We start from the raw sequence: 10807 nt of genomic DNA on the forward strand, positions 1-10807 counted from the left end.
TGATGCTCTCCCTGTTCTTCCTCCTCTTCATGACGCTCTCCCTGCTCTTCCTCCTCTTCATGATGCTCTCCCTGCTCTTCCTCCTCTTCATGATGCTCTCCCTGCTCTCTTTTTTTTTTAAGCTGGAGAAAGCTGGTGATGAAACCCTTCCTCTTCATTCTTTGTTGTCTCCTAGAAGATTCACACTGACTTTACTGTGTTTCCTTTGACAGTCTTCATTACTATGATACAAGCTTAAGTGTACAATTTAAAACCTAAAGAGGTGCTTAACACTTAAACATGTTTTTTGTTTTTTTTTGCCATAAACCAAACTATATGACTGTACTATGATGAAACACATCAATGCTGGTGTTACTGTGACGTTGACACTATTTTTTTTTTTTTTTTAAACATAAACCAAACCCAGCATTAAGCAAACACAAGGTAGTTTGCATGAAAACCTGGTGTGACTGGAGGTTTAGTTACACTTTAATGTCCTGTAACCCCCATCCTACCCTCATCCTTCTGTAATGCTAGCTAGCTACATACGTGACAATAAGAAAGACCCGCGGCTCGTCTCACAAGCAAACACTGTATGTGAACTTAGACACTGTTAGCGTCTACTACATAGCTTACAGTTTTACTACCGTGTGGTCTAACCCAGTCTAACTTCTGTCTTACTTTCTTGCTGGCCGCGCCGAAGTCCGACTCTGGTCCACATAAGGGAGGCGGACTATGAGCAGCCTGATCGTATGTGTCTGTAGTAGAACGTCCTCATGGTGCATTCACAAGCACTCGGACATCGGACTTCCGCTCGTTATTCGTCATATGCGGACTTTCGCTCTTTCCAACCGGCCACATATTTTTGAATTACATCGTTCAGAACTGGGGTGGCAGCCGGGGTGGCAAGGCATCTTCTAGGGGTGGCAAGGCATCTTCTCATGCCACCCCGGTAGATCCGCCCCTGCTCACACTGCTACACAAGTGAGCATCAACTGCATCCACAAGTTTGCGGTTTTGTCGTCATGATGAGAAACAATTGAGCGTTTTTTAAAAAATCTTAACTTTAGCTACCAAGTTAATGCTGAAAAGTGAGCAGTTCTGCACCGCTGCACATACAGCTGAACGTTTTGAATTGTTTTCCAAAAGAATCGACATCCAAGATTTACAGTTGACTTTGTAAGAAACGAAGAAAATAATACAGTCTCAGCTTAATTCACATTAGCTGCACATGAGTATCATACATATAAGGACCCTGAGCGTTGGAGATCATACAGTCTGAAAACCCACACAGATCATTCTCACTATATACATTTCATGAATATTAACTAAATACATATATATTGGTTGATAAATATGCATTTATTTGATTTCCTGTTTGGTTGATTGCTCACATAGCTTCTATATAGCAGCGACTTTGCTGATTTTGACTCTTGCAAGCAGCTTTTTTTTGTTGGATCTACTTTTGGACTCGCAGAAAACTGCAGCTATAGGGGCTAAAATTAGAACTGGTAGACAAATCAGGTTTTCCCTTAAGATTTAAAGACCTTTCAGCTCTGCCAAATTGCAGAAGTAATCATTGTCCAGTGCAACCGGCCAGTTAGATTCCCCAGGAGGACATGCTTTTCATCAACCCTGGTGGAGTCGACTAATCCATAAGGAACGACACCCGCCGACTCCATGTCAGTCATTTATTAGAAGGCTGCTCCCTCAACACTCACACTGAAGGTGAAGGACACTTTTGCAATTGAAAATGAATAAATAAATGAATAATTGGCTTAACTCATGTAGTTTGATGATCTTTTATTTAAATTCCGTTTCAGATTCCAGTTCTTTGGGAGCCCTGTCCTGATGTTTATTCATCTTGTCAACATTTTTTTCTTCAATCCTCAGTCTTGTTTCCGTTGCAGTTTGTTTGTGTCCTTGTTCGTGTTCGCAAGAATATGCCAAAATTACCAAATCGAATTTCATGAAACTTGATGCAGCAGCGGAGCATGAGAAGAATGTAGAACATCTTTGTGAGGATCCAGATCAATTTCTTTGATTGATCTTCTTTGAAAAGTGGGAAATTGGGCCTCGGCCTTGGTGGAAGTCTGCTCTTCCCGAGTTCGCTTCTTGTTACAGTTTTGTTTCACAGCTGCATATCCAAGTTCTGCGTATTCAGGCCTCGTCCACACGTAGCAGGGTTTTTATAAAACCAAACATCCTCCCTCGTTTCTAGAAAAATAATTCGTTCACACCTAACCGCACAGGTGTGTTGTTAAGCACATTCATAAGCTGCCAAACCATTAGGTGGCAGTAGTTCCCCAAATCTTATCCAATCAGAGTAAGTTTCCATCTCTAGATGTCATGAAATAACCGTTCTTAATGCCGTCCTGTGCCTGTGTTCTTGTACATGAAGCGGTATCTGGGCCTGGACCAGAGACAACACAGGTCTGAGGGCGTCCACGCAGGTCGCATATGTGACCTAAGAACGTATTTTGTCGCAGGTAGTGACGTTCGGAAACCTACAACCCAGTTATTGACGTCCACATACAGACGCATAGACGGAGGATTCGCAAATCGTTTCTGAAAGAATCGTTTTTAATGCCGTAAATCTGCGCTCCGCGTGGATGACAGGCCACATCGTAGAAAAATATCTTCGTTTTGTGAGATACCCTGCTACATGTGGACAACACAGCGACTCCACATAGTGGTTTTGAACTCCAGAGTTCCAGTTTGTGGTTGGCATCATCTTTAGCTTCCGCCAATGTTAGCTACGTTCTGCTAACAAGACAAGTGTCATAGTCAAATACAAACTAAACATCACGTGATGGCCTCCTGTGAGGGTCTTCGTATGTAAAACTCCTTCACAACACATCCAGTAGAATCCTGGAGAAAAAGTTCAGTCCGAGACTAAATAAGTTCAGAAACCAAGGAGTCAACAAAAGCTGTCATGGAAACGTCACATCAGAGTCTTAAGATTGAATTAATGCGACGATAGTTTTCTTCAATACTCAGATTTGTTTCCACTGTAGTTTGTTTGTGTCATAAATAAGCCAAAATTACCAAATCGAATTTCATGAAACTTGAGGTAGTGGTGGAGCATGAGAAGAATGTATTCCATCATTGTGAGGATCCAGGTCAAGATCTTTGATTGACCTTCTTGGTGAATCTTGGTCTTGGTGGACGTCTGCTCTTTTGAATAAGTTCAAAAACCAAGGCCTCAATCAAAGCTGTCATGGCAGCGCCACATCAGAGTCTTAAAGTTGTATTAATGTAACAATAGTTTTCAAAATGGGGCGAAATTTTAATGAGCGACGACCAAATTAATGACATAGTATTTATATGGCGAAGTTTCATTGCGGGGAGTCAGCTGAAGCCAGCATCTAGTGGCCATCGGTGGTACTGCACTTTAAGCTGCATTGGTCTCAGCCTCAAGTCATGACTGTTGCTGCTCGGTGACAAAACTTTAAGAACTTCAGTAACCTTCAACAACCAAGAGCCAACTTTCAAGTTGAAATTTAAACAGGAGGATGATGTGAGCTGTTCAAGCACTATGAGGAAAATATGGAACTTTTTGAATTAAAAAGCGTAGACCACCCAATGAGCGAACTAGTCGGGTGAAAGCCCCAGCAGTGTTTGCTCATCAGTCCTCAAGGTGCTAAGTCAACAGTATAGCTGTCAAATAGCATTACCCACCTCAGCCTCTCCTCTGTGTAAAGGCTTTATAAAAATCTATAGACAGACGGTACATCTAGTCATCATGTCCTGCACAAGGGAGAAGATTTGCATCATTATTAGGATGCAGAAGCTTCCGCCTACCTTGACCAGATCCTCCAGCTCAGAGGAGTTCACGCAGGCGTGCATGGCCAAGAACTCCAGTTTTTCAGTAAGAATGGCCAGTTTCTGGGAGCTTTCATGAGGCTGCTCCAGAGCTTTGAACACCGTCGCCCCGATGATGAGGTACAGCACCACCAGGAAGAAGATGGCCGACACAGTTTTCCACCTCATGACTGTGGTCCGGGTGTCGCACTCATCCTCCGGCGTGTTCAGAACGACTGGCTTGGCCGAGAACGACAGGCGAGGCTTGGAGTTGTGGGCGGCAGACTTTGGGTCAAGAAGGTCAGGTGCGGCCACTGCAAGGACAAAAGTGATTAATGGGGATCGATTCATTTTAACGTTTCCTCTGACTAGTATTGTATTCTCAGTAAATAAATCAACAACACCAATCAATCAGTCTGTCAGTCCTTCACTCTGTCTGTGATACTGTTTCCTCTATCAAAGACATGAACAGGCCACATTATGCACCATGCAGGATCAATTCAGTTAAAGATGAATGAATTTTACATTATGTTGTTTGCCGAACCAACGGCCCAAAAGTGAAATAATCAGCGTAAAATTAGAAAAGACAAATTCGAGAATGTTTGACGTAATTCCCACAACAGCTGCCCATTATTTTTCTGTGGCGTGACTCATTCACTTCGTGTTTCTGCTCTCATAACTGATTCAAACAATTTGAGAGATAATGGTCACCGTAAGAGAGCAACTTTCCTTTAAACTTTATTATTAATGGCTATTCGTTTTCATTATTCAGCGTCCTGCCGTTAAGTTATTCATATTAAATTCATATCAAGTGTTCTGGGAGCGATGCAATCAGAACCAGTCTTTATTGAAGCTTCCATCTGCAAAATAGAAATTAATACAATGTTTTATTTCATTTCATTTTATTTGTTACAGCTGCCAACAGGTGTTACCAAGTAGTCGTGTTTCCAAACCTCGTCACACATTCAGGGAAATTGCAGTAAATGTGAAGTGAATTGTATTTCACTTTTCATTTCTTTGATTTCACACCGTGACTACTTAAGCTTGAATTCCCAACCTGTTTTCAACTCAGCCCCTGTGATTTATCATATGCTGCTACATTAGCAAGTTTATTTCCTCACGGGGATGGAAAGTTTGGGACCAGCTAAACAAGCTAAATGTCCCGTTTGGACGTAATGGACGCTGGATGTGTCGGCATGTTTGCAGAGGAAGGAGAAGGATTGACCTGACATGCAAAACAATAATTTCCCTAGTTTATAAAAGAGAACATACAATGATAACTGTTTGAGCTAAGCTGGCCAGCACTGCTTTATAAATGTGTCCAATACATAGTAAATATATATAATTGTGAATTGCATGACTGGATTACCTTCATCCAAAGACATGAGTGATACATCCTGTAATGTCTGTTGCTGCATTCTTAAAGGCTCCATGTGGTGAAAATACTGTTTTTAAAAATTGTGGTTTTAAAACTTACTCTTAAGTTTAAAAAGCTGTTGAATTATAAAGATGTTTACTTCTGACCTTGATGAAAACATCGACTGAAATGAGTCTAACTGTGAACCAGTTCATCGTGTCACGGCCGTTTCCAGGCTGATGCTGCTGAACTAATGACATCACAGCCTCATGTGCTGTCATTTTGCTGATATTTTTTATAAAATGATTAGTCAGGGAAAAAAATTAGAAGCAGAGAGAACTCCTGCTCTCACGCACTCATTTTTCTGTGTCAGCTGCCTTGAGTGCTTTCTGTCAATCCCAGACTCCGAGCGTCTTCTTCCTGAAGGGAGCTGCAGCTCACTTTAAAGCTGCAGACCCGTTTAGAACAGGACAAAGTCAGCAGTTAGACAGTCATGGTGAAATGAACCACCTCTGAGGTGTTTTGAGCTGAAAATGGAATGACAAAGTCTGGGAGCATATGAGACTTTCATCATTTCGCTGAAAAAAGCCACAATATGGGACCTTTAAGGTGCTGCTATTGGGCCACAGATATGCCAGTGTTCTGGTACAAGAGTTTATATAGAACTGGATTTGAAATTCAAAAGAAAAACTAAACAACTCCTAAAAACATTAACTTAGTATGAAGAAAATAACATAACGTGGTGTTTCTCTGTCTTTATTATACAGCAAGTTTATCTAATTGTTCTTTTTTTTTCATGTTTCTTCAACAAAAAACGAGCAGAACGGTGTCATTCCACCACCAGTCGCCTGGAGTTATTTTACAACATCACCATTATCGGTCTGCCTGGACTGTATATAAACATGATTCCTTATAGCATAAGACCTGAGAGCATCAGTGGAGCATATATCTACTACTACACCTCTCCCTTCGTGATTGTTTTTGTCCCCACAGCACCAATGCACACAGCAAATGAATGGAAGCTCATTAAACATTAAACACTCTTTGTCACAAGCCCATTTCCCAGACAGCTTGCTACAGTGGATGTAATTACATAACCACCCCAAGAGTACCTACCAGCCAGCACTGTACAGTAAACAACTTGTGGAGAGGATAGCTCACTCAATAGTAAGCTGAAATAATCCAGAGCAAATTAGAAATATTATTTTTTTTATTGGTCTTTGGAACGATGATATTTTGCGCAATTACATAACTGGGGCATTATATTTCGTTATTTCTGCCTGTTTTAAATGGTTTTACTGAATAGAAATCAGTTGCATTCATAGAAATTGTCGTGCTTTTATTATAAAAGCTGTCATCAAAGTCTGACAAGGTAAGTTTAAATATGAACAATTGCGCGCAAGAGATATGAAAAGGTTCCAAATACCACTAGAAATCCCCCAACCTGTTATTATAATCAGTATTCACGCTATTTTTATGTATTTTTTTATTTTTTTAATCATCTCCACTCCATGGAAACTTAACAACAGGTTAGCACAAGTCATGGAGAAGATTTCTAATCATCATCATCCGCACTTACTTCTCTACCATCTCTTCTCTCTTTGTTTCCTCATGGAAGGATCTTTTTCTCCAAGAAAGCGCAAATAATGCTCTCCTACTAGAGTCGCTTTTTGCCTCCAGTGCTGCCACCAAGGGACGTGTCCGCTCTCCACATGGTCTCTGCGAGCTGCGCTTCCCTCCACTTTACAGTCTCCGGAGAAAATACATCCAGGACATCGCGTACCCAACAAAAGACGCGCTAAGACGGAGCGTAAAAGAACCAAGAGGAGCAAATCGCTTCCAAGAAACCCATCCAGGTGTTTGGAGACATTGCGTCCCGTGCGCGGCTTCTGCAGAGGTTTCGGATCGTCCGGGTCAGAAGAGGCACTTCATCAGTGTGACACGCTGGATGCGCTGCGCTACACTGCCTACTGCGCATGGTGTGGACGCTGTGCGCTCTGGTTTGGAGAGAGAAAGAGAGAGAGAGAGAGAGAGAGAGAGAGAGAGAGAGAGAGAGAGAGAGAGAGAGGAGGCTGCTCAGCACTTCAGAGACTTTCCTTGCTGCAACGTTTCACAGAACAATGGGTGAACACAGTGTTTTACGGTGCGTCAAACTTCCCTCCAGTGAAGATGAGGATTGCGCACAAAGAGCTGTCCTTCAGAATTAAGACATCTCCACTCGCGCAGCCTGGTTATACATCACCCTGCTGCACATTTCACCTATAGAGTCAAACCTGTATGTCAGCCCATACTTCTCCTCGGTAGACTGAGCAGCTATGTGGTATCTTACCCAAGAACACACTGACACAAGCTGCCACAGAGAGACTACAGGTTATTATTTATTTTTACATCATTTGTTTCACTCAAAAGCTTGTGGGCCATAATGCACCCTGTGTTAATGAGCGGTTTGACTGTCCTTGTTCCTTTTAATTCAAGGATTCAGCTCGAGGGAGAAAATGGAGAGCTTTGTCCTTGCTGGACCAATAATTTAAACTGGTGACAGACCAGTAACAAGCTCACATCTCACCTCCAGGCTACAACCGGCTGATCAGTAAGCGGAAGCAGACCTCAGGTTGCAGCTCCACATCCTCTGAGGCGCAGTTCTACAGCATTAATTACATTCACTTGAATTACTGGGGTTGTCTCTATGGTTTATTTCCTTGGTGTTGCTTGTTATTCACCTTGGCGTGCACGTGGGACTACGACAAGATACTGAAATCCAACTGAAGCCAAACAGGATTTTTAATAATTTGATGGTCAGCTGCTGTTCAGCTCTTTTTTGTCCTTGTCTGGGTGTGTGTGGGAGTAGGAGGGGTGTGTCCCACAACACTGATGACATTTGCATGACCCACTAGTGCTAATTAATTGGAGGGACTTGTGCATCTCTGGTGTTTTTCTTTGGTCCTCTGACACTACATTTCACTGCTGCAATTAGATGAATTCATTACGAAGGGAACCGAAGTCTCACATGTCCACAGTATCTGTTTTTAAATTTTTCATCTCAAAGCACCACAAAGATGGTTCTTTCACCGTGCCTGTATGAACCCTGGTTTCGGGCCTGATTTAAATGCAGCTGTTCAAGCCCCCTACAGGAAGAACAGCGCTGAGCAAACAGCTGATCAGACAGCAGCTGATGTAGATGTGAATGAGTGTGTGTGACTTGGACTTTCTGTTGCTTTTAACTTTCTCTCCGAGCAACAAGTTTACATGGAAATACCACAGAATTCACAGCACAGCCGTTGTTTTTAGCTCATGTGAGGGAGTCTCCATGTTCTCCCCGTGCAGCGTGGGTTCTCTCCGGGTTCTCCGGCTTCCTCCCACAGTCCAGAAACATGTTGAGGTTAATTGGTGATTGTAAATAGTCCGTAGGTGTGAATGTGAGTGTGCTTGGTTGTCTGTCTCTAAGTGTAGCCCTGTGATAGACTGGTTACCTGTCCAGGTGTCTTCGCCCTGAGTCAGCTGGGATAGACTCCAGCCCCCCTAGTGAGGACTGAGCGGTGTATAGATGGATGGTCGATGACTGGTGAGTTTAAGAGACATCATTGCCGTTATAAAGTCGGTATCTTAGCGATGCAGAGCAGCGGCCTGGACGTGGCTCTGAAGTGACTGCTGGTTCACATCTAGTATTAATGGGTTGTGTTTCAGCTATTATTTCATACGCATTCTGTTATCTGACAATAGAAACAGACAAATATGTAAATGAGAAAAGCCTAATTGTGAATTTGGTTGTATTAAAATGCAGGATGTGTGAGCACAGAGAGCAGGAGAGAAGCAAACAGACGAGTTTAAGTTGCACTGAAACAAAACCTAAAAGCTGACCTAAGAACACAAATGGTGTGTTTATTTATCTCAAACTGGTGTAAAAGTTTCCACCACCATGCTAGCGTTACAGTTTCCACAAATCTCCGACTTGTATGATAAAGCTAATGGTAATGTTAGCCACATAGCATGCTAGCACTAATGACTTTCCTATTCTGGTGATCCACTGGACCTTCAGTTCTCTCAGATGTTGGGAGTGCATGAAGACTTTTGTGGTCGCTCTTGCAGCCAACAGCAGAACGTTTGCTTTGCTCGATGCTGAAGTATTGTAGAGTTAAGAGACGCATCTCTAGAAAGTAAATCAACCTGGTGGACTGAGAGGCAGCTGCTCAGTCTGTGAGGTGTCGGGATTAGACAAAGTTTAAACTAGATGACTATCAGGTCCGGACCTGGCAGTTCAGTAAATCCGTGAGTCTATCGAGCTGTGTGGAGGCTTGAGAAACAGCAGACATAAACCTCTTCATGTCTTAACAGCTTTTACTTCACACCTCGATGTTCATAACAACCACAGAACACAATAGAAATTGATTTTCACCATATGGGGCCTTTAATAATTGTTTTGTTTTTCTCCCATTTTATGTTCGGTTCTGCTTCTCTGCCACCGTCTGTCTGTTTGTGGTCGTGAACACAGAGTCGGTCTGTCAGCGGAGCCCCAAAAACTAATTACTTTATCCAAATCCAAGCCCCACTGTTGATGACACTTCACTCTCGCACTATCTGAGTACTGAGGAAAAGTGTCTGCAAGAGGAGGAAACATCTCTACTCCACCTCTTGAAATGCCACCATGGTAACTGTTCGCTCTCCTTTCCTTTATCCCCTCTCTTTTCTTTTCCTGCCCATTTCTTCAGTTCTTCTAAATGTTTTCGCAGAACTGAGGCATCCAATCTGCAGTCACATCCTCGGAAAATGGCAGATAGGATTTTTCGGCAGAAGATTGACATAGAAAAAAAAAAAAAAGCAAGTCGTGGTTTCATCTTTCATCTTCCTTGGCGGATGCTGACAGTAGAGGTATGCGTGCTGGATGGCTTCAGGCCAAGAGTTCCCTCCATCCTTTCAAAGAGACAGACGACCGGTTCCTGCTTAAAATATAATGATGTTCTGTTACCTGCTGGTCGATGCAATAGTTACATAACAACACTGAATTATTCCCGTGGTCAGTTTCAAGTCTTTGTTTCCAAATTCTATTTAATCTTTTGGGAGACTCTCATTGTCAGCACAACAGGCTATGATAGGTTAAACAGCTTTGCTTAATCCTCAGTTCTGCTCTTTGATTTTTTGTTTTTTTTCGGACTCTTCGCTTCTGCGTCTCTCTCTCACATCCAATCATGTTGCCGTCGTGCACCGAAGAGGTCAAGCAGACAGCATTTATTTGTCCGATATTGACCTTAATGTCACCCAGAGGACCAAAGGGTTTTGATTTGTGATTCGAGTGCTGGATTTGCTTATGTTGCCATGGTTACGGCTGCACTGTAATTGCAGTAATGGACGCCGCAGCTGCAAATCTTTTCATTCGAGACGTTATTTAGCATTTGCTTGTAAATTTCTTGCATGGATGAGAGCGTGATTAGGTTCATGTCAATATTTGTGCTCAGCTGATCAATGACTCTTGACGGCGGCGTCTATTCAGAGAGCTGAAAGCGCCTCCACAAAGAGTCCATTCAGTCTTTTTAAGAGTTTTCCTTCACTGCAAAACCAGTTAGCTGCGTATTCCTGCTTACTGGGCGGGGCGTTATTGGTGCAGTGGACCCGAGAGCTGGATGGAGAGCAGCAGGGAGGAAAATGGAAATGTCTCTGAGGAGCGAAAAAACA

The 10807-nt window shown here is 42.7% G+C and overlaps 1 protein-coding gene across 1 annotated transcript in view; it reads right to left on the reverse strand.

Moving 5' to 3' along the window:
- kcnk2b (potassium channel, subfamily K, member 2b) overlaps positions 1-3972 on the reverse strand; it is a 33580-nt gene extending 29608 nt beyond the window's left edge. The window contains exon 1 of the mRNA XM_008298757.1: positions 3784-3972. Coding sequence (XP_008296979.1) covers positions 3784-3972 — 189 coding nt within the window. The remainder of the gene's footprint in view (positions 1-3783) is intronic.
- Positions 3973-10807: the final 6835 nt, after the last annotated feature.

This window comes from Stegastes partitus, unplaced genomic scaffold, assembly GCF_000690725.1.
Source record: "Stegastes partitus isolate 25-593 unplaced genomic scaffold, Stegastes_partitus-1.0.2 Scaffold1348, whole genome shotgun sequence".
Taxonomy (NCBI): domain Eukaryota; kingdom Metazoa; phylum Chordata; class Actinopteri; family Pomacentridae; genus Stegastes; species Stegastes partitus.